Source organism: Melitaea cinxia, chromosome 19, assembly GCF_905220565.1.
Source record: "Melitaea cinxia chromosome 19, ilMelCinx1.1, whole genome shotgun sequence".
In the NCBI taxonomy this organism is placed as follows: domain Eukaryota; kingdom Metazoa; phylum Arthropoda; class Insecta; order Lepidoptera; family Nymphalidae; genus Melitaea; species Melitaea cinxia.
In genome coordinates, this window is record NC_059412.1 from 9497103 (window position 1) to 9524459 (window position 27357).

At 35.4% G+C, this 27357-nt stretch overlaps 1 protein-coding gene and 2 pseudogenes across 1 annotated transcript; 2 read left to right on the forward strand and 1 right to left on the reverse strand.

Annotated features, from left to right (window-relative positions):
• Positions 1 to 4045: 4045 nt before the first annotated feature.
• LOC123662731 lies at positions 4046 to 5522 on the reverse strand (annotated as a pseudogene).
• Positions 5523 to 16042: 10520 nt separating this feature from the next.
• LOC123662892 (protein goliath-like) lies at positions 16043 to 22582 on the forward strand. The gene is made up of 2 exons (XM_045597671.1): positions 16043 to 16204; positions 22468 to 22582. The coding sequence occupies exons 1-2, from the start codon at positions 16049 to 16051 to the stop codon at positions 22576 to 22578; spliced, it is 267 nt and encodes an 88-aa protein (XP_045453627.1). The 5' UTR covers positions 16043 to 16048; the 3' UTR covers positions 22579 to 22582.
• A 3315-nt stretch (positions 22583 to 25897) lies between these two features.
• Positions 25898 to 27011, forward strand: LOC123662732 (annotated as a pseudogene).
• The last annotated feature ends 346 nt before the right edge of the window (positions 27012 to 27357 follow it).

Genomic DNA, 27357 nt, shown 5'->3' on the forward strand with positions numbered 1-27357 from the left:
GCATCAGAACCACTGGAAACTCTAAGGGTTCTTTACCACCTTATAATATTGAATATTAAATGTTTTACTATAAATCAACTAAGAAAGCTAAATTATAAGCCGAAAGGAGTACGTATTTTTACTTTTTTTTTTGTACAAGTTCGCTTTTATTTCTTTCACTTTATTTTGACGACGCGTTGGTGCAGCGGTCACAGTACTGACTGTTGCGCTGGCGGTCGCGGTTTCGATCCCCGCTTACGACAGATATTTGTATTGGCCATATAGATGTTTGTCGTGGTCTGGGCGTTGTGCTTGTGTATTGTGTGTTTCCGGACCCCCAACACAGGAGAAAATCTTACTGGTGACCGTTGAGTGTGAAGCGTTATTTATTATATAAGAACTATATAAGTTGCGAAATGTTGTGAAAATGTATATGCAAGTATACACTAGGGATACCCCAATTAGGGTTTCAAAGCTTTTTCTATGACAGATTTCGATCTGTTTCCATACTCTATCTATCTCTAAATTTGCTTACTATATAGAGATACAATTTTGACGTAAACGTCAAACAAATTGTGTCAAACACCTATAGCTTGTAAGCAAACCCGAGAGTATAGAGAATGAGTAGTACTCTGAATCTCTATCTACACCAAATTTATTGTACTTACTTCAATATTATTATATCCATACTTAGTGCAACCGTGGTTTGTGTATGTGGCGTTAGTCTATAAGTCGTTGTTACACTTATTATTATGATTTTTTTCCAATGGTGACGTAATAAAAATGATTGTATGAAAAAATACCAAATTATCTATCGATGCTCTGATGAGGATTGCGGAGGACCGGGATGTTTGGCGCGAACTTCAGGAGGTCTATGCCCAGTAGTGGGCTGCGATAGACTGAAGTAGTCGTGCCTTGCAACTGCATATTAGCAATTATTATCAATGTGTCGATGATAACGGTCAATTATCAATTAAATAATAGTATGTAACTTATTACTAAATAAGTTAGTAAGTACGTATCAGTTAGTTCAGCTTATTAAAAAAGAAAATTATAATATAGTAGGAACGATCCTGTTCTGTGATCCTGATCGTATCTATACTAATAATATTATAAAATTGAAGAGTTAGTTTGTTTGTTAAAATACGCTTATCTCAGGAATTACTGCTTCAAATTGAAAAAATATTTTTGTGTTCAGTAGTCCCTTTACCAATGACGGTAAAATCAATTCTCTCAAATTACAAGGGTGTAACCGCTGGGCACAGTAATTTATAGTACTAGTTGAACCGGCAAACTTCGCCTATAACCTGATTGTTTTGAAGACGAAATTTTGTTTAGGTTAATTATAAAAGAAATTGTATTATACGAGCTTAATAATAAAAGAGTTAAAGTTATGTATTATAGTTAAGGATAAAAATTTTCTTAATAATATTGGAATTTATAAAAACCAGATTAATTAATTATGTATATTATATACTTATAAAATATATATTTTGTGTGAAATCGAGAACTTAAAAGTAATAATAATTTATATTTATTAAATACCTCTTTAAATGCGATAAGTTTTTGTATTAAATTCTTTCTTGAGAATTAATTGTTTGATACATTAATGCGATAAACAAGTAGGTTTTACGTCAATTGTATAACGAATAAGTAAAGACAGCCGTTGTTTTCATTTTGTTTTAATTGTTTTTGAAGACTAGTTAAATAATGCCAGGAGTGTTATTTTTACTGCTTATAATGATTCAGTTTCGTTTTGTATATTTTAAATAAATAATAAATGAAGGATTTAAATTCTGTATTTCGATTTTGGAGCCACAGACGTTTAACACAATCATAAATATTCAGGCACCATATAAACATCGGTGTGAAATAGATATCCAAAAAATTTGTTGTGGTCATGGATCAAACTCGTTATCCTTAGCGCATTATTCATTATTCTGTGACTATATGTCATGTAGTTACATTCCTATAAGTTCTAAATGACTCAAAATGACTAGATTTTATTTAAATAAAGCGTAACAAAATAAACGTAATATATATTTTCAATAGGATTTTTATTTTATACAGTATAACTTACTATTAACCTAGGAATATGAAGATTCTTTGTCATATAGTCTTTTCGTAGCAAATATGATATTATTTTAAACTAAATTTTCAATAGCTCTAAACTGCCTCCTGTAAGATTTTTTTTATTATTTTTTTTTTATTTTTATAGAAGAGCTACCATCAGAGGATTAGCAGGCGCGTTGCCGACCTTTCAAATAGTTTACTAAAGACTAATAAATTATGAAACAGAACCTGATGGGTTAAGATAAAACAATATATTTATGTTCATAATACTCGCATACAACGCTGATGGTAATACCAGTTCCTATGATACAGGAAATCTTTATAATCCAGTGATAAATATATTAAACGTTGTCAGTGACTGGTTGTGAGATAATAAGTATTAATATGGAAAGTAACTGCTAATCACAAAAATCGAGAAAAAAATCGTTGATAAAAAAATTATCTTATGTTGAATTTGATTAAAGCGTGCGTAGTTTAAATAATTGTAATTTTCCTTTTTGGAATATTCTAAATTACGGCGCATTTTTTTTTAAATTTTCCTTTCTTTAAGAACCTTCTACAAATTCTTAGAATTTTTTTTATCAAATTACCCAATTAGCATTATGATTCATGATATTGAGACTTATTAAGTGGTCGCATGTTAAGAATAGATGCTGAAAGTTTCATTATAAACTGTTAATAATAATTTTATTCAGTGATTAAATCCAATCGATATTCTTTGTTCTTTGCGTTTTATTATACAAAACTTTAATTAATACCCAAGATATGCCAAAGTACAGTTTACTAAATAGTTACTACGTGCCAAAGTGTCATTGTATAGGATATTGAATTCAGTACATTTAAAGTGTGGATCGAATAAAAGGCATTTAATGACGTATTTAGTTTATAGGTGTTTTATTGCCTGCACGAGTGGGTTAACCGACTTATCGAATGACTATATGAACATATTAGATGCGACATTAATATGGTTAGGATTATTAACATATCACTCAACTCAACGACCTTGTTTAGTCACTATCGTCACCCGATTAATGAATAATTATTTTGTAACAATTACTCATTGTTTGAATACACAATCGTTACTTTGTTAAATTTTTAAACAATCGTAATGCCGTGTGATGTTATTCTTGTACTTTTTTTATCAGAAAGAAGTTTTGCCTTGAAAGGTGTTTCTTGAAGGAAAGATATCGCTAGTGAACTGACGATTTTTCACTCTTTTAAAATGGAATTTACATATAAAAATATATGTATTGTAGACTAGCATTAGCTTTCACGTTTGCTTCTATTCGTTTCCCCTTTTAATCTAATGTGATTCTTGCAAATGCAAACATATTTAAATTTTCGTTTAACTAACAGTTAAGTTACAAACACAGTTCATTTAACTAAAAGTAGTCTTTTAAGTTACTAAAAAAGTTGAATTCTGACATAACCAGCAAAGAGCAAGAACGTCGTAACTTGATTTTAATGGTTAGTCATTGCCCAGTTAAAGGTTAACCACATACCTACATTATGTGTTTGCCTTTCGAAGGTACTACTGTTTTATAAATAAAATGTTTTTTTTTTTTTGTGTAGTCATGACGTTAACTTAAATAAGGCGATTTTTTAACATTTGTAATCACGTAAGTCTAAAAGTAATTATAAAAATATGTAAAATTAGAAATATTAAGCACTAACTAGCTATACCCGTGCGAATAATTCGCACTAATTAAGTATAATAATTATCACTTTACAAAATTACAAAAAAAGTATTTATATGTGAGTTGATTTGAAATTGAACAAAAAATTTACCGACCGTCAATCATGTTGACGTTGTTTCAAAATTAAAGCCGTCAGATGGCAGAATTGCTGTATTGTGTCTCAATGTATATCTATGTATATAATTTTAATAATTAATTGATTTACAAAAACAAAAGCAATAAAAAAATTTTTGTTGTGGAGGCCGGTAGAGCAAGCTATCTTCTTCTTCTTCTTCTTTGCCTGGCTCTTTCCCATTTCATTTGGGGTCGGCCCTCCGTATCATGTGCCTCCAGACAACACGGTCCTGGGTCTTTTCTTTGGTGACTTGGGCTTGTTTGAGGTTCTTATTTACTACAGCGATCCATGTGAGTCGGGGTCTTCCTCGTCCTCGGGGCTTAGTTTTAATATCCAGCACTTTTCTGGTCATGTGGTCAGATGGTCGCCTCATAATGTGTCCGTACCACCGCAGGCGGCTCTCCTGTAGTTTTTCTGGGATAGGTCTTACTTTGAAGGTTCCTCGTATATGTGTGTTTCTGACATGGTCCAGCCTAGTCACCCCACCTGCCCACCTGAGCATCTTCATCTCTGCGCAGTGCAGTTGGTTTTCGTGCTGCTTTTTGAGAGGCCAGCATTCAGCTCCGTATTTCATGGCTGGTCTGACGGCTGTTTTGTATACTCGTCCCTTTATGCGAACGGGCATTCGGCTGTCACATAGCACGCCGGACAGTTCTCTCCATTTCATCCACCCAGTATTTATACGGTGGGTGACATCAGTGTCTATTGACCCATCCCCACTGATGATTGATCCTAGGTACTTGAAATGGTCCACTTCTTTTATCTGGGTATGCTGAAGAAATATGGTGTGTTTGCTGTTGACGCCACTAAAGTTACAATGCATGTACTCGGTCTTCTCTCTGCTTATTCGCAGACCTGATGTTTCCAAAGCTTCCCTCCACTTTTCCAAAATCTGCTGCAGGCTGTTTGCATCTTCACTGATGAGGACGACGTCGTCCGCATACAGAATGTCCCATGGTGGCGCTCGTTGCAGATGTGAGGTGAGATGGTCCATTACAATATTAAATAGCAGAGGGCTGAGTGCGGAACCTTGATGCACGCCAACCTTCACACCAAACTCATAGCCTGTTCCCGCTGGAGTTCGCACTTTGGCTGATACTTGGTGGTACATATCTTTGATAAGCATTATGTAATGCTCGGGCACACTCTGAGCCCTTAAAGCACGCCAAATTAGTTCTCTCGGTACCCGATCGAAAGCTTTTTCTAGGTCGATGAATATCATGTGTAGTCCGTTTTGTTGTCTCTGTACTTTTCCATCAAGGTTCTGACCGAGTGTATAGCATCAATTGTGGACATACCGGCAGAGAATCCGCATTAGTTTTCAGTGACGCTAGCTATTTCAAGTAGCCTTTAATTGATGACTTTTCCCCATATTTTGAAGGAATGTGAGATCAGCTTTATAGCTCTGTAGTTGCCGCAGAGTCTTATATCACCTTTATGTTTATAGAAAGGGATGAGAAAGCTTTTCCGCCATTCGTCGGGAATTCCATCAGCTTGGAACTTGTTGAAAAGTTTAGTCAGAAACAGTACGCCAGTATCTCCCATTCGCTTCCAGAATTCAACAGGGATATCGTCAGGACCAGAGGCTTTATTATTTGTCATTCGTTTGATTGCCAGAGTTATCTCTTCCGGCTTTATACAAGGGATAGGGCCTTCTGTAGCAGGAATATCTTGTGGTGCCTCACTGGGGGAAACCTCATTTAGCAACTCCGTGTAGTATTCTGTCCAGCGGTCTCTGATGTCTTTATTTGATGTTAGTAGTTTACCTTGTTTATTTTTGATAAATCTGTTTGTGGTAATATCCCTACTACTTTGGTGTTTGCGTTTTGACAACTTAAAAATTTCTTTATCATTTAAAGCAATTATCTATAAAATGTATATAATTTATGTGGAGTGATTGTGAGATTTTTTCTAAAAAGGGAAGCAAACATCCTTAACCTTAGCGTATTAATATTAATATATATGATGATAATAATAAGTAAAGAAATTGACGGCTTAATAAAGTAAAGTACAAAGCTAATTTTAATTTTAGAAAAACTTTCTTATAGCCATAATAACGTCAGAGCAATCAATCACTTGAAGATTGGTTGCTACATTTCAAATTATTTTACTTCATTTTAAATTAATATATGTATTATATAAGCTAATATTAGTTTGTATATAAAATTTATTGTACATAAATAAAGTACAGTTAAGTAATAATGATAAAAATGTACAAAAAAAAAAACAGTAACCGCTGTGGTTCTATTTTAAGATCAGAGCACTTTTAAACTGTACGTCTAATTCACTTTAATATAATGGTCATTGGTTAACTAAGATTGTCCGCAATTAGAATCTAAATATAGCTCGAGGAGTAAGTCTAAAATATTTTCGATTGTGTTCTAATATTTTTTTTTTTTTTTTTTGTATTCGTAAATGTTATAGAATTTATCCGAGTGCATTGGCCTTATGAAATCAATTATATCTGGCGGATTGCCATTTTCTCACTAAAATTTATTTTGTAAGGTGACACGTGAGTGTATAATATCATTAATTTATTGCTTTTGTAACGCAAATAAAAAAAAAATATTTAAACTTTAAACTCTAATGTGTTTATTATGATCTAGAATACTTTACTATTAAAATCGTATCGTGCTCCACTTTACCATTATAGCTAATGAGCTATTATTAATGGACTTAATTTGTTTGTAATAATTATTTTTTTATGTGTAATACCCGCACATGAGGAAATTATACACATTTTTAAATGTCTTATAAAAATAACAACGGTCGGTATTTTTGATACGATATTAAAAATATTTATCCATGGACTTATATCGTATTTGACTGTAAAGAAAACATTAGCACATGAAAACTGAAGATTAGGTCCTAAGAAGCAAAACTCCTATTTTATAATATTTTGTGCTAGATGAATCGACAGTTTCACCCGCGTTTACTGTAAACTGTAGGTATGGAACTCGAGGTGTTTTTAAGTCGTACAGAGTATTAAAAGGAATGTGTAGTTTTTAAGTCGGATTCATTAATCCTGCGAGGAATGTTAAAAAAACAGGTCTTTTATACTAGTTATATTATTTACTCAAAGCTAAAAAATATATTGCATATTATTGTGCTCAGTTTGCGTTAAGATTCTTATAATTGCTAGTAAATAATTTTAATGTATATTTATATAAAATATTTCTATGAATATTTATCTTCCTGATAAGAAGCTACATATTAAACTGTAATGAATAGCTGACTAAATTTTAAAAAGGATATCGTTTAGTACGACATGAAGCGAGCTTAAAATTAATGAATTTTAAATATTCCTGATAAGAGTTTGTACGTGATTAAAAATGTAGTACAATTTTCACTGTATATAATATACTAGTAAAATAAGGAATGAACAATGTGCTCCACCTTACACCCAGTTGTATGAGCTTTATCGAAAATCACTCACTCACTCACTTCTGCCTATCATACTCCACAGCTAGACAAAGGCCTCCCAAAATTCGCACCAAAAAAGGCGCGAACTCATGTTTGTTGCCCGTGTTCACCACGCTGGGCAGGCGGGTTGGTGACCGCAGGGCTGGCTTTGTCGCACCGAAGTCGCTGCTGCCCGTCTTCGGCTTGTGTATATCAAAGCCAGCAGTTGGATGATTATCCCGCCGTCGGTCGGCTTTTTAAGTTCCAAGGTGGTAGAGGAACTGTGTTATCCCTTAGTCGCCTCTTACGACACCCACGGAAAGAGAGGGCGTGGCTATATTTCTTACTGCCGTAACCATACAGCACAAATACATATATTGACTACGGAAAATTACAAATACGTAGGTATTTGTAATTTTCCGTACTCCGTTTGTAATTTCCGTTCCTTCAAATGGGGGGTTCAGTAGGTACTATAGATAACACCATACACCCACTGATACCCCATTTGAAGGAAGGCAGTTAAGAGTCGAACAGCGTATATTTTAAATATTTTGAATAATTTATGACGAGCGAGTCCGATGGTTCCAAATATAAGACGTCCATTAAATATAACGGGAGCATTCTTGTTTGCCAATGTCAACGCTAGCTCCTGAAAATAAACACTGTTTATCACTGCCTCGAAAATTTTCCGCCTGAAAAGAGTAACGCTTTTATTTAATCTAATCTTTCAAACGTTTTTAATCGTCTTAAACAAAAAGACTGCTGAAGAATTTAACTGTTGTACAGATATACAATTTTTGAAGATAATTTCTTAGATGTGTTTATATTATTTTATGGTGATTCAATTACATTCAGATCATGTTGTCAGTAGTTGTCGATCATGTTGTATGTAATCCTGCACCGAATAATACGCTTTACGGTACTTTTAATGATTTAAAACTTTTACTTGCTATTGTTATTCTAACAAAATTATAATCATGATCATCATCATCATCATCATCATCAAAGTCCACTGCTGGACACAGGCCTCCACAAGTTCGTGCCAAAAATGGCGTGAACTCATGTGTGTTGCCCATAGTCACCACGCTGGCAGGCGAGTTGGTGACGCTGTTGCCGTCTTCGGTCTGTATTTCAAAGTCAGCAGTTGGATGATTATCCCGTCCAGTAATTATAAAACAATCAAATTATTAAACCAAGCTAGATCAATCGATAAACTATTGTTATTGCGCCGACTATATACATATATTTTTAAAGTATAAAAATTAAAACTGAGAATAGATCACACGATGCACTTTTCCGACCGACTTCCAAAAAAGGAGAAGGTCCTCAATTCGACTGTATTTTTGTTTTTTATGTATGTTACTACAGAACTTATGACTAGGTGCACGGATTTCGATGATTTCTGTTTTATTCAAAAAGTGATGTGTGTCATGTGGTCTCATTTAAATTTAATTGCGATCTAACAAGTACTTTTCGAGTTATAGCTAACAATGCGTATGTATTTACTTGATACTTTTTCGTCTACTTACTATACTCGTTTACAAGCAAAACAATTATTTGTGTACATTTTTAACATAAAGACTTACATATCACGACATTGCAAAACAATCCTATATACTCGTAGTCAGTTCTCATCCAGTATAATTGGCTTTTTGTATTCTAAATGAACTGTAGCACATATTTCACTATCGACTACCGGAGGTCTGTCTACATTACTAGCTTATCACTCCCTACTATTTTAATTGAATTGTTTGCGTCCACAATAACAAATGAAAACGTCAATGTTGCTAATAATAAAACGGTATTCTTATTTGCAGTAACAACGCATTATGAACTGTAACATGAGTAAATAACGTCAGTAATTGCTTGTATTTTATTTCACGGTTGGTTTGCGTGATATAAGGAACGGTGTACACTGCGTCTTGGTTTGCGAATAAGACATTTTTTTTAATAATTAAAATCGAAAATGACTATGACAAATTCTATGTATCTCGCAGAAAACTGTTTCATATTGACAAGCTATTGGAAGGCTAGCATTTTTTTGAACAACTAAACAGTTGTTTAGGTGGCTTTTACTAGACTTAGAAATACAGCTTGCTCAAAATTGTTCATAAGCAACAAAAGCTTTTCTCGTGGTTTATTAAGTTTTTTAGAGGTCCTACGTTTCGGATACTTTACGGAAGTGTCCTCCGATAAAATCCAAAAAGTCGTTTCATTATACCTAATGTTAGAAAGCTTTTTTATTTAGCGCCTTATCTTACGCTTGAATGTATTTGGAAATAAAATCACGCTAAGGACACAAAAAGTTTTCATATTTTCTTAAATTTATACTTACAACAGTCATTTTTAAATAGAACTCGTATTAGTTTAACGAAATAAGTAAATCTTTTATTTATGTCAAATAGGCAAATATTGATATTAAAAAAAGTTGTGGGAACGGCTTATTATAAAAAAAGTCGAATTTTGATCAAAGCTTGTAGTTGTAATATTTAGAATTATTATTTCCATGGTTTATTGATCTCTAGTGTATATACAAATATTATTTGTGAATAGCTATAATATATAATATAGCATACTTACACATTTATTTGTTACTCTGTCTCAGAATGTTGAACCGATTACTATAAAACTTGGCAGGTATGATATTTATTAACTACTTTATTAGTATATTTTTCTATTATATAAATATAATAAAGTTATTAAAACTGCATTGGTTCTTGTAAAACGTGTCGGTTCGGTAAATTTTATATCTGACTCTACTACGACTGCGTGTGTGTCAGACGAGGTTTGACTGGCTTTTGTTTTAATTTCATAACTACTCATAATAACTCTAAATAAAACTGAATACAGTCTGTTTCCTAAACAAATAATACAATTATTTAATAGCATTCTTGTACTAACTCTTTAATTCAATAGTTGTCGGTAGGTACATACGTACATTGTGAGTCACTTCGCATTTTCATATGACACCAAAGTTCACTGTTTATTACTGTTACACGGCATTGAATATTTAGACATGGTCTACTTTCAACAATAGTTTATGAAAACAATACCTACGTGTAAACTTATTTTATATTAATGAAATAAGTATTCTTTAAAAAAAATCATTAAATATGTTATATCTATAATAATATATTACGATATTAATAATATTATAAAGAAAAAGAATAATTTTACTCCTTTAAACAGACTATTAAGTTAAAAATTATTCCACAATAAAAAAATTAAAACTACATTATCCAAAAAGTAAAAAAAACGTTGTAATGTTAGGACTCAATTAAGAGCTGTATTCCTATGCCAACTGAGATGGGTTTGATATGTTTTTGTGGTCATGTCATGTGGTTGTGCCAGTTGAGGGCCATGAATGTGTGATTCCTTGCAAAGATTCATAAGAGTATTTTTAATGTATTATGTGTTTCTTAAAAATTATTTTCTGGAGAAGCATTGGTGTAGCTGATCACCGTGAATGGCTCTAGAAAGTTCGATTTACGTATGTGACAAGGTATTTGCTATGTGTATTTCGGGACCCTCCCTGATTCATATCCAAGTGGGTTGAGTGTAAAACGATTATTTCGTATTTTTTTATCACTTTTTTTTTTAAATGAGATCGATATAACGAAACAGCTTGAAACGTCCAACTGTAAGATTAGGCCTCTGTCCTCAAGTAGGAGAATAATCGGAGCTTAACCCACCACGCTTCTCGACTGCGGGTTTGCGGATTATGAATGAATTAAATGAGAATGACATATCATTCAATATATTCATAATCTTTTTACAATTATTTATCCTATTTATATTACTGTACGAGTGTTTCCATTACATCCGGAATTAATGAGTCATCACACATTAGCATACTTTTTCTTTTCGAACTAAAATTAGCGCATCGTTACATCTGAACATGTAATAATTAAATAACTATGCTAATTATAATTGAGTCAGTTTCTGTGTGTATATGGAACTTGCCATCTATTATGGTGTTTCCAACTCGACTCATTATATGTATACTAATATTATAAACAGGAAAAATGATCGTTCGTTATTGATATATTATATGTATATTAATTATTGAAGTATTGAATTAATTTTAGTTAAATTCATAATATAATAATAGATACTTAAATATATATAATTATATTTATCTTTAATCACGGTGATACAGTTTACTTTGACACTAGTTGCAGGATTGTGGGTTCAATTGCCGCCCAGAACCTAAGTGTTATACATTTAAATATATACGTAAATTTTATAAGAATTACTTGTTTATATAAATAGGTAAGCGTGTGTCAAAAACCTTAGGAATATTCAGAAATTTTAGTGCGTGAAATGTCAAATGAGATTTTGTTTATTCAATAATATCTGTTTCAATTCTTCGTAAAGCTAGTGCATATGTACATGTACTTCCATTTTTAAAATTAATCCGTAGCATTAAATTCGTACATGTTGCCTTTTGTTAATCACATACATACAGAATATTACTTGTTAAATCTATATAAAAATTAAAATCATCAACAAAAGTAAAAAAAGTGAAAAGAAATTCCAAAAAAAAAAGTAAAGAATAAATTCCAATTTTACAACATACGTGTATCTCTATTATATCTAAAAATAATGTTTATCATCGTGACTAGAAAAAACAAGTACCAATTTATAATAATAAAGTCGTATGCATTGCGATCCTTATTTCATTAAATAAAATCGATAAAATGTATGAAATTAGCCAAATAGGCCTTATCTAGCTAAAGAAACGTGGCATTTCTTTTGTATGTAAAGTAGATGTTTTTCTGTTTGTTTTTTATATAAATCGCGTTAAAGTCGTGCCGAGGCTCACTGCGAACGTATAAGGAAGCGGAAGAGTTTACGGCCGATTAGTATTACGCTCGCGGATGGCGGGACTACAATACTGAGTAAGGCTTAGAATTCACGAGATCTTATACTGTATCATAATCACGATTCAGAGCCTGTAACATCCCTCTGCTGCATAGGCCTCTTGCCTTGTACTATACATCCATTGATATCCTTTTCATGCTTGAAGTTGTCTGGAAAAGATCGCTCTTTTAGCGATAAGACGAGCGAGAATATTTTTAGCCAACTTCCAAAAAAGGAGGAGGTTCTCAATTCGATTGCATTTTTTTTTTATTGTATGTTACCCCAGGAATTTTGACTGGGTGGACCGATTTCGATGATTTTTTTTAATCGCAAGGTGTTGCGTGTCCTGTGATCCCATTTAAATTTAATTGAGATTTGATGACTACTTTTTGAGCTAACACTAATAATGCGTATTTACTTGACTATTTTTTCGTGAACCTACGTAATTGAAGTGGTTTTTTTTCTCGTCTGCAAGCAAACAATTATTTTATGTACATCAATGCATATTTGTATCGTTGTGTATTGTATTGCATATATTCCCCAATATTATCAATCTATCGCGTACTTCATTCAATTCTATACATAGAAAGTTTCTTTACGGAAGCCACTCTATAAACTGTACTGTTTAACGAATATTTTTGTCCCCAAAAATGATCAAATACAAAACGCACTATCGCGAAGTTACTTTCTGATACTACTACGCTTTTAATATTAAATCCTAAAAGGTTATATCATTACTAGGTATTTAATTATAAAACATGGTAAAAAATTCACCAATAAACTTAAAGTATATAAAAGAGTTTAAAATATTTAGTTAAAAAAACTTATGCAACAATTTCGAGTTTACTCTGAATTGTTCTGTGTATCTAAAAAAATGGTAAACTTTTAAGGTTGCGTTTGCTGTACAAAAATACGTGTGCACTTAACCTAACACGAACCTGTTCTGTTGACGCGGTGTTCGATAAAACCCAAACAATTACATTGCACTGGTAACCGGTTGCCATGTAAACAATCATCTCTGTTACGATCCCACTCACGATACGAGAAGCTAGGGCTGTATCACCAGCTCTGGATAAAGTTTATCCTGCGGATATTAGGCCCTATTTAACCTCAATTAAAAAAATACAAGTTTTAGGTTTATATTTTCGAATATACATATCTCATAAATACAGTAAAATTCGATGGTAAAATAAATAATAATACATTAAAAAAAATCTGTTGGATATCGTGATCCGTAATAGCGTTATCCAAAACTGTACACACGCGTTCAGAACTATAATACACACGCAATTTTCCTTTTATTTACACTATTTGTGAGTCAAAAAAACATTTTGAACCTATTAGCTTTCTGGTTGTGATCACACTTTCCGTAACACTCTCGTCACGCATCCACCACCTTACTCCCCAAGTCAAGCGTGCGTAAAGAAGTTTTACTTCAATAGTACCACATATTTATTTAAAAAAAAATCACTAATTTAATTTACAGCCTCATGTTAACGGGACAAAGCTTATAAAATATATAACATAAATTATAAAAAAAAAAAACGCAGGACTCATTATAATTAGGATGTTTTGATGACCTTTATAATTGCTAAATTGCTCGTTCGAGATCCACCGAGATGTTTTATGATTCTTGTGAACCGTACAGGATGTGAACAATCAAGCAGGCAGCATTTTTAAATAAATCATGGCGCTCATCAGAATAAACACGCGAAAATATTCAGATTTATAATATTAAATAAAGATTAATACTATAATGCACATACCTATATTAAATGTCTGTTTAACCTATAAAACGTAGAGAATAAACGATTGCTTTTTAAATGTGGACTTTTAATAGGTATCTTTTTTTTTTTTTGATTGAACATACTGATCAAGTGTTGGGTGGACCGATTTTGATATGTTTTTGTTAAATGGAGAGGTATTGCGTGTCATGTGGCCCCATTTAAATTTAATTGAGAACTGACAAGTAATTTTCGAGTTATATCTAATAATGCGTATTTACTTGACTATTGTTTCGTCGTTGGAATCCCAGAGAAATCGAGGGAAACCTTCGAAAATCGTAATGACAACTAGTGCTTTTGTTATTTTTTTCGTCTACTTACGTTGTATTAGTTGTCGATGTTATTGAAGTCGGTTTTTTTCGTTTGCGAGCAAACACATTTATATATATTTATAATTTAGTACCTTTAGATATACCAGAGATACATTGATTACAAAAACAAAAAAGTAACCGAATTAATTAAATACTAAACTATCTTAAGAATAATTATTTAATTTATATAAATTCTATTATTATTTTTCATATTTATTCGCAAGAGTTACAAGCGATTGGCCGTCGTTGAATACACATTATAGGTACTCCAAGGTTCTTCACGTATGTGAGAATGTGTTTGCAAGGAATTTAGAGTAGGAAAATAAATCACTTACTCATTCAAATATTTTATACATTGAGATATTATAAAGTTAGTCTTTCTTGTTGTTAAGATTAATACTATAATGCGCGTGAGTTACCAAGTGTTAGTAGTTAAAAAATAAGCTTTGAAACATCACAATATGCCTCATTGAAATAGAAGTAACCATACACGTAAGTTTGTCTTATACCTAAGTATCAATGACAATTAACGCAGGCGATACAGAGAGCCGTTTATATGTAGGTATTATGTGTAGGTATGTAAAAAAATACACAAGCTATAGACATTATTTTCAAAAGAATGTATGTAAAGAAGCCATAATAGAATGAATGATCAGAGTCGACGTCGTGCCAAATCACCTGTATTGTTGTGTCACAGCGACTCGTACAATACGTATTCATATCGTGAGCGCATTTCACTTTCTAGAGATAGAATTGTGTTACCCACTTTTAAACTTATTACCTATTAAGTTTTGTAAGGCTTTTATTTTTACTTCTAACCATTTTTATTTTGTTTTTTTTTTTTTCACTTATGCATAGATTTATGATAATTTAACACTAAAATATTTTCATTATACTATGTGCGCGTTGAGCTGGCGGTCGCGGGTTCGATACCCGCGCACGACAGACATTTGTATTGGCCATATAGATGTTTGTCGTGGTCTGGGCGTTTGTGCTTGTATATTGTGTTTTCGGACTCCCGACACAAAAGTAAATCCTACTGGGGGCCGTCTGGTGTGGAGCGTTTACATTACAGCCTATACAGTCCACTGCTGGACATAGGCCTCCACAAGTTTACGCCAAAAATAACGTGAACTCATGTGTTTTGTCATAGTCACCACGCTGGGCAGGCGGGTTGGTGACCGCAGTACTGGCTTTGTCGCACCGAAGACGCTGCTGCCCGTCTTCGGCCTGTGTATTTCAAAGCCAGCAGTTGGATGGTTATCCCGCCATCGGTCGGCTTCTTAAGTTCCAAGGTGGTTGTGGAACCTTGTTATCCCTTAGTCGCCTCTTACGACACCCACGGGAAGAGAAGGGGTGGCTAAATTCTTTAGTGCCGTAGCCACACAGCACTTAGTTAGCGTTAGGAGCGTTTATTATTATTATTAATTTGGAACGTTATGCGTCTTTAGCGACTTTCCTATTCCGATTCGAATATCATAAAGTTCAAGTTTTGCCAGCACACAAAATAATAAGATTAAGTAGGACTTACTTCCTAATAGCCCTATACGCCTTGTATCTAAAACAAGTTGTTCCTGAGATAAACGCGTTTCAACAAACAAACAAATAAATCTGCTTTATAAAAGTGTGAATACTTGTTGAATCTGATTTTAAACAATTTGGTTTCATGATTTCTCCTTTATCCAGGTTTTTAAACTATAAAACATCGTGTTAAATATAAAAATAATTCTTTTAGTTTTCTCTATGAGAGAATTTCAAAAATATATTTTTTTTTGTCCTCAGTCCGGCAAGTACGGCGAAGGGTACGTTGGCTCGTCCCGCGGCATGGCGGTTCACGTCCGCGCGAAAGGCCCGGACGGCGCGAATGACCACACTGGGTGTACGTGGCCATTGCTATCTGTGGCAGCGCCCACCGAGCCTCTGCCCAACGAACCTTGGATTGCCGTCATCCGCCGTGGCAGCTGTAACTTTGAGATTAAGGTACTATTTTTAACATAAGACACTTCTTACCAAATACATAATTTGCAATGTTATCAATAAAGGAGCTGCTTTAGGATGCAAAGAAAGATTTTTGAAGCCACCAGTTTTGTTAAAAAGCGTACGGTCTGCCTTATGGTAAAATTAACGTAGCCCGTTGAAGTTTGCAACGCCATGAGCTTCACTTGCATGTTGCCGACCTTATTTCCGGAGTCTACATAATACATCTACGGGAACTCTGGCTAAAATTATACGCACAGATTCACTATACTTCTTGGGAGGTATTATTTGTCTATGTGATCTTCTGTAAAGTCGAAGTACTTCCCGAATCGGGCTGCTCTAGATTTTGAGGAACATATATCCTGCTATGTTCTACCTTATACAATATAATTGTCAGGACCCCGCAGAAAAACACATATTACACTATCTAATCTGTCAGATTAAGAAAATATTCTACAATCAGTCAGCACTGATTACGTAGAACTAACTCAGTAGATTTGTAAAGTGATGTTTCTTAAGCGCTTAAAAACTGATTCAATTTAAAAAAAATGATACCTACGTTATATTCGTGCATTCCCTGCAGAATTATAGCTTCCTACTAATAAGAGTTTAAACCACGAAACCACAGACAGATGAAAAGACGTAGTGAAATTATAATAGTTTTACGTTGATAACCCTAAAATGATGTTTTAAGATTGCACCATCTCCTAAAGCTTTTTTATTTCGCAATATTACCTTAATACATTGATTCCCAAAGTGGTCCAGGTGGACCCACAGGGGTCCACGGGAGACTCGACATTTGTCTTCGTTGACGTGTTCACAATTCGTCCGCGGGTGTCCACGTAAAAAAAGGACAGTGGAAATATATTTCGAATTCCGGATGCGATTGTGGAACGGCTGGCCTAAAAAAAATTTTTTCTTAGTTCATGGATTGGTAAAACAAAATGGCCCATCGCACCAGCAAAATATGGAAGGTGCTCTATGAGAACAAAATAAGTTTGGAAACCTCTGCGTTAAAATATCACGTTTTGCATTGGTGTAAAATTTTATATTTTACAATTTGAACATAATTTAATACAAAAAGTAGACTGAATGACACCAACTAGTTGTTGCGCATGTGATCCCAAGTTCAGAAACAAATTTATAACAGATAACCGACTTGAAAAAAAGGTGGAGGTTTTCAACTTGACTGTATTTTTTTATTTTTGTTACCTCATAACTTCTTACAGGGCCTGTAGACTTTAAAGATTGTTTTTATATTCTAAAGCCGGTGCTTGTCGTGTGGTCCATAAAGTCGAGTTAATAATGCGTTTTTAACTGACTTTGAGTACATTGATGATGTACACATTTTATTACTTGTTTTATTGAGAACATACAATGATTTTGTATAGGTTTTTTTATTGTATGTGTCTTCTGACCCACGAGATAGGATTATATCCTGTTAAGCGTAAGGGATTATTTCATATTTTATTATTTTATATTTCATTGTTAGAAATATTTCAACGCTAATGATCTCTAGTAATTTGTCGGTTAATTCGATAATTTATCTCAATTTGTTATTCGCCTCATTACAGTTATAATGATGGAAAATTTTACGTTTCAAATCTAAGTACCTAAAACGAGGTCTGCGAAAGAGAAAGATAAATTTTAGAATAATTTCAATTTTTCGATACGAAGCTTGCGATGCTTCTGGTATTTCAAGCGCATCTAGGGTACGGTCACTGAGGTAGGTCACAGCAGGAAATAACCTGCTCAAAATCTGGAGCAGCCCGACTGGGGAAGTCCCTCGACCGCGTCGTACCAACGCGTCGTCATAAAATGTATTATGTTTTTGTATTTCAATAGCAACGGATAATTTTTGCACAATGTAACAGTAAATTAGTCATATAATCTCTATTGATGTGCTTTATATACTACATTATATAAAAGCCTTATCTGTAATTTGTACGATTTTTATGTTTGTGTTACCCACACATTAGGAAATTCTAAACAGTTATTTAATGTTCCATAGCTTAAATAGCTAGACCACCGACACGGTCAGTCGGAGATGCAGGTTCGATCCCCGCTGGAACGGTTGATTTTTGATATGATATTAAAAAATGTTTATATGTAATTATTATCTTTTATTAAAGGGAAAGTTTTAATTAAAGAATGTGGGGTTTTAATATAAACATTTAAACTGTGGAATAGTGCGTAAATTTACATTTCTTAATCACATACAAACTATGTAGAGAGGATAGAGAACTATGCACTATTAATACTACGCTATTCATATACATACGAGCACAAACCGTCCTACTATTGTAACATATAGTTTCAACACAAGTCTAATTTCCTTAGGTATTTAGGTCATGCCAGATGCTTCATCTATACCTGTGTATGAGAAATTCCTGAAATTATGTGAATTCTATTTGTAGAAATTGGTTTTGCATGTACAGTACATAAATGTACATAAACCGCTTTGGCGTAGTGGTGCAAGTAGTCGCCAAAAACAACGACAGCTTTTTTTTTTGTCGATAACACACTGCGATACAACACGATGAACATATCATAAAATAAACATTAGTAGGTACATTAAACTGTAACATCAAACGGTTTGTGGGTTCGAATCCCGCTCGGGATGGATATTTGTATTTGTATAAATTAAAAAACCTCGACAAGTCGTTTTGGCAGTCCTTTTTTATGTCAATTTTACACTACCTAAAAAATTATGAAGTGACCGAAGCAGGCGGAAATCTGGAGGTGTAAGATCGGGGCAATATGGTGGAAGCATTATGACTATTCAAACTCTCTCAATTTTTTTTGAGTGCCTAAAGACGCATGTTATTGGGCGTTGTCGTGATAAAAGAAAACACCTTTTCTGTTGATAAATTCTGGCTGCTTATTCTCAATATCCTGCTTAAGTTTCATCAGCTGTTGACAGTATAAATTCGAATCCATGGTTTTGCGAGGTAAAAGCTCATATTGAATGATGCCCTTCCAATCCCACCATACAATCAACATCCCCTTATTGCGTGTCGATCCGGGTTTCGCGATAGTCTGCGCAGCTTGACTGTCTTTTGACTACGACCTCTTTCGTAGATTCTTATAGTAGATGATCCACTTTTCGTCACCAGTGATGAATCTCTTAAAAATGGTTCGAAATCATTAGATCTTAAGAAAGAATCTCGTCAGTCAGTGAGTTGATGTGGCATGCATATATCGATGATTTTTGTATAGCCAGTCTTTGTCAACCGAGTCAAAACTGTTTAATGGCCAATGCTCAGATCTTCAGCTATATCGTAATTACTCAAATGCTGATCTAGCTCCACTTTTTCAAGACGTTTATTTACGTCTATCTGTAACTAACCTAACTGGGCGACCAGAGCAAAATGCATCTTTGACATCAAAATTTCTTGATTGAAAGCGCGCGGGAAACTGTTTTTTACTTTTTAATTTCAATTTTGAAAATTTTCATGGTGTCAAAACCAGCCAGTTACAAACAATATAACCGAAAATATTTTATTACCATTATTTACGTACTAGAAAATCCTATTATTATATATGTAAACAGGAGTTTTGTTTGCAGGCCTTTACGACATTAACGATTTGGCGAAATAGCGGTCGACAACCTTTTAGAGGGCAAAGGCCATGCGTTGACGAAATAAGATAGAAGACAGACTGTATTTTTACGTTATTTTAAGTTTTTTTTTTTTTTCGATTATATTTGCATTTCATTAGTTTGTTTCGTTGTAATCTATCGTCTATCGTTTGTTCGCTATAATCTATATGTGTTATATAAATTTATGAATATCGCTAGTCCCACTTGTTTCATTTTATCTAGATAATTCATCAACCAATACAGATAAAACTATGATGGGAACAATATTGGGTGTAGATGAATAATGTACTGGTGTAATATTTTTTTATCTGTTTTTATCTTTGCGATGGAAATGTTATAGGAGGCTATCTGTGGGAGGGTGCAAATATTCTATTGTAAAAATCGAACACTAGTAGTCGATTCGAAAGTTTGAAATATAAAATAATTGCGAGTTTTAGATTGTAAACGAAATTATTAAAGTAGGTATATTTAATACGTGTTTTTAATATCATATTAGTCATTGTATTATATTTTTAAATAACCGGAAGTCACGGCGCAGTGTAGACAACAAGGCGTGGGCGAAGTTTGCGAGGCCTCGCAACTTTATTATTGGAAATTAAATATAAACAAATGCAATATACGACTCAGAGATTAGGACATACAACAAATTTCAACAAACGTTTGACCACGACAATCATCTTTATGGCATGTACAAAAGTTTGTCATTTGTGAGGTTCGAACTTGCGACCGTTAGCGCATAACGCAGTCCGTAAAAAGTACAACAAATAAACTTTGCGACATGTAGGACCAAGCAGTGTAAGCGCTGTTTACCCTATAAAGCGAAATATTTTTAATATCATATCAAAAATCGACTGTTCCAGCGGGGATCGAACCAGCATCTCCGACTGACCGTGTCTGTGCTCTAGCCAATTAAGCTATGGAACAATATATCCGTTAGATCGAAAGTTTTGATATGATGATTTTTATATTCGGTTCTAAGCGACATAAGCAAATAAAGCGAATTCATGTAAATCGAGGTACAGTATTCCATATGCACAAATTTGACGTTTCAAATCGTTTTTGTAATTTGCTATTTCCTTCGCTATATTGTAAATATTATTTTAACATGTATACCTAGTAAGTCAGATAACAAGAAGAACCGTATGAATAAAAACAAATCTGAGTATATACAAGTCGAAGAACTACATCCATATACTTAAAGTAATACGAAAATAACACTAGTAACATTTTGTTGAACCGTGTCACTTTTGGTTGATTACCAAAAGTTTCCGTAGGTTCCATAATTACTTTCAGCTATCGATTAACTTGATATATGTTTATGTTACATCAAATGTGTTTCCACACTACATCACTTTAATTAAAGATTACTAAACATCTTGAGTTATGAATAAATTATTAGTTGTTTTGTTACTACACGGAGTGGATACAAGCGAGAGGCATTATATTAAACCACATATGTTATATAAGTACCATTTCTAATCTATAAACAGAACATCATTTAAATTGAAGCAGTACTCTATAATACATCGTCTATACAAATAAATACAATTCGAGTGTCTGTTTGTTGTAATATTAAAATAACCGCTTTTTACTAAATACATATGGTTATACACGGTACATATACCAAAATAACATTTTTTACAATTTTTGTTTGTCTGTTTGTTCCGGCTAATCTCTGAAACGGCTGGACCAATTTTGACGGTACTTTCACTCGCAGATAGCTGATGTGATAAGGAGTAACTTAGGCTACTTTTATTCTAGAAATTAATTAATTTTTTAAATCTGCAAACTGAACAATAATTTTTTTGTTAAATTCCACGCGGACAAAGTCACGAGCACAGCTAGTTTAGGAATAACTGAACTTAAGCTTCTGTTTTTTCATTATTGTTGTTCGATCTCTTGTGCCCTCTTAAGCCTATTATACATATTATATAGCCTATTTAGGTATAATTTCATTCAAATTAATTATATTTGTTTAAAAATCACCTTCGACCATCATCAGTCCCAAAACAAGCCTATTATGAGAATATATTAAAAGACAAACAAAGCTCAGAGAACAAGTAAAGTAATCTCAAATGTCCTAAACAAGGACATCACAGGCTTTTTAAGGCTTTTTTTATTATTCAAACTTTTTTTATGTTTCTTACCTGAAACAGATAATTCTTCGAAATTTTAGTAATTTCTCAATCATAGTGAAGGGTTTGGGAATTTACCGAATAGCGTCGATAGCGAAGATTGATAGTCTGATATGAAACTACTTTGAGATGTCAAACATGTGTCATAAATGTTCGATTACACGTATAAGTAATATTGTTGCTACAAAAATAAACAAAAATGTAATAATTCTATTGAATTAGGGTTCAGCAGGAAATATCTCATTAAAAATTTCCTCGGCCTTATCACGATTCATAGCCAAATAATACTAGTATAAAATGTGTTGTGTAAGTTGTGTTCCTGAGGCGAGTATAATAGAGCTTCTGGCCCGGGTTAGGGTCAGCAATGTGCTTGCAATGCTTTCACTTATTACCAAACATTTGACTAAACTAAAATATCAAACTATTTTAGTTTTTTTTTTTTTTTTTTTGTATAAAAAACAACACACGTAATATCACAGTAATGTTAACTATTGACACACAATTCTAAGTCCTAAATTGTCTCTCCTCAGGTTCAGAACGCTTGGCGAGCGAACGCTTCCGCTGTGCTCATATACAACGACCGGGACACCACGGTGCTGGAGAAAATGAAACTATCCACCGACAATGGACGTAAGTACTAATTCGTGAATAAGATAAAAAAATCGCGTTGCTTCGCTACAGCCTACTGCATTCCACTGCTGGACAAAGACCTCCCCAAGCACGCGACAATCGATTTTCCACAATCCTTATCCAGCCTCAAAAATACAAAAATATTTAAACAAGTATAAACCATATCATAATTATATTGTCAGGGGATAGTTATCAAGTCGTCATTTCCAATTTTAAATATTTTTATCAAATTATTTTCAGATGCTTCTACTGACATGAGTCCTTTAAATTCATTTTCTTTTACAATTCGCAACTTAAGAACTAAACATTTACAGATAGTGGTGGTATAAATCATATCCGCGTGGAATGGTGCCAAGAATGCTGGCAGCATTACTTCATTAAATCGCTATGCCGATTCCCTGAGCAAAAATGCACCAGCCCTCTTGTCAACAGTGGAGGCAGAAAGACGAACTCATCTCTTTTAAAAACTTTGTAGCACTGCTACACTGAGGTCCAAGTGTTTCGACTTCAAATGGCACAAATATGTAATTTGGAAATAGAGACGATTATTTGTGCCGTTTAGTCGTTTCAGCTTTTTCCGTAGAGGCTTCCTTTGTTGAAACTGTTTCCCTCACAAGGGACGGAGCAAGTGCATCAACCCAGGTTGCGTCCCATAAAAGCGCCCATCCCCTTTCCCAGGGAACCAATGTCAATTTATCAGGTCTCTTGCCATCATCGCAACTAATTCCAGTAGGCTCGATAAGAGCAATAACGTCGATGGTGGTAAGAGCTCTTTTTATGGTATCATTTAGGGAACCGTGGTGGGAAAACCTACCTGAACTCTTCATGCAGGAAAGGCCCTGTAGTCCGAAAGAATCGATCTCCTTTCCGCCCGGAAACCTCGGTCTTCAAAGCACAGTGGAGCTCCCAACCGGAGACCTACAGCAATTCTTAAACTTTTACTGTCTAAAAGTGTTCCAATTTTTTTTTTTTGATTTGGAATAAATATATAAATATTAATATATATAAATACATATTTAAAATTTAGTTCATATATACATCCGCCAACCCGCATTGGAGCAGCGTGGTGGATTAAGCTCCAATCCTTCTCATACATGGGGAAAGATGCCTATGCCCAGCAGTGGGATGTTACAGGCTGAAGTGTATATATGTATATATATTTTAGGTTAATTTAAAAAAAAATCGACAAATTTTTTTGAAAGCCCGCATCAAAATATCTTTAGATTACCGAAAAAACATACCTGTAATAATTGGAGCTCTTAATTTTGATATTTAAAGGTCGCGCATCGAAGATTTCGTTTTTAACCGACTTCCAAAAAAGGAGGAGGTTCTCAATTCGACTGTATTTTTTTTATGTATGTTGTTACATCAGAACTTTTGACCGTGTGGACCGATTTCGACAATTTTTTTTTGTAATCGAAAGGTGGTGTGTGTTTCAAATGGTCCCAATTAAATTTATTTGAGACTAGCTGACCCGGCGAACTTCGTATCGCCTAACACAAACTTTATCGTATGGTATTAATGTTCAAATTGACTTTTGAGTATTATCACAAATCTTTTGTATGGGAGTATAGAAAAGTGTTGTTTTTAGACTTTTTCAGGAAATTTAATTTATTTTTTAGAATTTTTCTCTCCGTAAGAACCATCCTCGTACTTCAAGGAATATTTTAAAAAAAGAATTAGCGAAATCGGTCCAACCGTTCTCGAGTTTTGCGCTTAGCAACACATTCAGCGACTCATTTTTATATTATAGATCTAACGACTACTTTTCGAGTTATATCTAATAATGCGTTTTTACTTGACGCTTTTTTCGTCGACCTACGTTGTATTATACCGTATAACTTTCTACTGGATGTACAGATTTTGATAATTCTTTTTTTGTTGGAAAGGAGATATCCCAAGTTCAGTTCCATGATAAGGAAACTAGGATCTGACGATGGGATCCCAGAGAAATCGAGGGAAATTCTTGAAAATCCGCAATCACTATTTACTGGGTGTACCGATTTTGATAATTCTTTTTTTGTTGGAAAGAAGATATCCCTAGTTTAGTACCATAATAAGGAAATCAGGATCTGATGATGGGATCCCAGAGAAATCGAGGGAACTTCTTGAAAATCCGCAATAACTTTTTACTGGGTGTACCGATTTTAATAATTTTTAATTTAATCGAAAGCTGATGTTTGTCATGTGGTCACATTTAAATTTCATCGAGATCTGATTACAACTTTTTGAGTAATCTTTGATAACGCGTAGTTGCTTGACTATTTTTTCGTCTACCTACGTTGTATTACTTGTCGATGTAATTGAAGTCGGTTTTTTTTTCGTTTACGAGCAAACACAATTATTCCATATAAATAACAATAATGTTTTTTTCTTAGAGTTTTCTAGCTCGTGTAAATGACATAGGTGAAACTAAAAATAGAGATGAATAGTTTATATTATTACCTTCTAATATAGGTTATATATTATTAGCTTACATTTCATTTATGTTATATATAAGTATATATTTGCTCACGGCTACACTGCTGTGTAGTTATTTTCAGTATTATATCGTTAGATGCTAATATTAGGGGCCATCCATAAATTACGTCACACGATTTTCTCGTTTTTTTTTACCCCTCCCCCGTCCTTGTCACAATTATGAGAACCCTCCACCTAGTGTGACACCACATATTTTGTATTTAGACACTACAAATTCATATTTATTAAATTATAACATCAGTTTCATCATTGTTGTTGTTTAAATTTAAATAATCATTAGATATATTATATTTTAAAATGTGATGTCATAAAATTTTCGAAACCTCCCCACCCCTTGTCACAAAATATCATACTTTGTCGACCGCTCCCCTCTTCCTCCTGTTTCTTTAAACTAAACCTGTCTTGTCATGGGAAATACCGAACGCATGAAGTTAAAAAATAATCAATACGTTTTCTAAGATTTAACAAAAAATTTTGCAAAGTATTAGAACACTTATAAAAAAGGTGACGCTAAAATACTAATCGCTAATTAACTACTAACAAGTTATTCTATTGAATTAGGGTTAACTAACAAGTTATGACGTGAACAAGAGACAAATTCTTGCATTCAAAATTAATGTGTATAATGTCATACTTAAGACACATCTATCGCTGCGGTCAGGCTGGCCACAAAGCCGCCGGGTGCTCGGCCACCGCTCGTTGCGCGGTGTGCGCGGACGCCGGTAGGCCAGCGGGCCACGTGATGGGGGGCATAGCGTGTAAGCCCCCATCAACTCGTGGGAAGTTCCCCCCGCAAATATCCCAAGGGGGGAACCGCGTGGTGTCGGCAGATGCTGAGATGACTGAATAATGCCCGGGCATCTCAGCGTCCTCCAGGCGAACGTCAACCACTCCGCTGGGGCCCAGGACCTTTTCCTGCAGTCATGGCGGAGTGGTGTGTTGACGTCGGGATCGTTGCCGAGCCATATGCCGTGCCTCTTTGCCCACAATGGGCGGGAGACACCGAGGGCTTGGTGGCGATCGTGGTGAGGCCTGGAGCCGGACCCCCCCTCGTCGTCAAGGCGAGGGGCCACGGGTATGTGGCGGCGGTTCGGGGAGGGGTGGCTTTCGTCGGAGTCTATTTCTCCCCGAACCGTGACCTGGCGGCTCTGGAACGGTTTCTCGACGTTCTGGGGCTGCTGGTGGGGCAGCTAGCTCCACTTCATGTGTTCGTAGCCGGCGACCTCAACGCCAAGTCCACGGCTTGGGGTAACCCGATTACGAACCCAAAAGGGAGGGAGGTGGAGGAGTGGGCTCTTGCTGCCGGACTGTCCCTGCTTAATGTTGGGGCAGTCCAGACGTGCGTGCGTTGGTCGGGAGGTTCCGTGGTTGACGTCACGTTTGCCACGCCAGCCATCGCACGCAGAGTGGAGGGGTGGAGGGTGGAGACGGAGGTGGAGACTCTCTCAGACCATCGATATATAAGGTTCGAGGTGTCTCCAGCTCCCGTACGTCCGGCGTTGTTGTCGTCATCAACGTCGTCCAGTGGGCGTAGTCAGTTTCCGCGTTGGGCACTCTCCAAGCTCAACCGGGAACTGGCTGAGGAGGCCGCAATCATCGGCCGCTGGAGTCTTCCGCCGCTTATGGAGTTTGGGGTGGATGAGGCGGCTAACCGGCTCTGCGACGCATTTACTGCTGTCTGCAGAGCGGCCATGCCACTCGCGAAGCGTCCACCCCTGCGGCGGGCGCTCTACTGGTGGTCGGCCGAGATAGCCGGTCTCCGGGCCGCCTGCAACGGGGCCAGGAGGCAATATACTCGGAGCAGGCGGAGACGCCCCCAGGACGTGGACAGGGACGACAGGCTGCGCAGGATCTACGTGGAGAAAAGGAAGATCCTGCAGCAGGCCATATGCCGAGCCAAGGAAGAGGCATGGCTGGAGCTAGTTGGGGGTCTGGAGAGAGACCCCTGGGGCCGACCGTATAATTGGGCGCGAAACAAGCTCCGCGCCCATTCGGCCCCCATCAGCGAAACGCTCCAGCCGGAGCAACTCGGGAGGATCGTCGGGGAACTCTTTCCCGACGAACCCGAGGGCTTCGTGCCCCCCAGGATGGCTCGGCAGACGCCGGACGAGGAGGAGGGTGTTCCCCCACCCGTCACAGAGGCTGAAATGGAGGCGGCGTTGTCCCGCCTTCGGAGTAAGAAGAGGGCGCCGGGTCCAGACGGGGTGCACGGGAGAGTACTTGCGATCGCTCTCGGGCACCTCGGCAACAGCCTCCGGGAACTTTTTGACCGCTGCCTGCGGTCTGGTCAGTTCCCGGGGGCCTGGAAG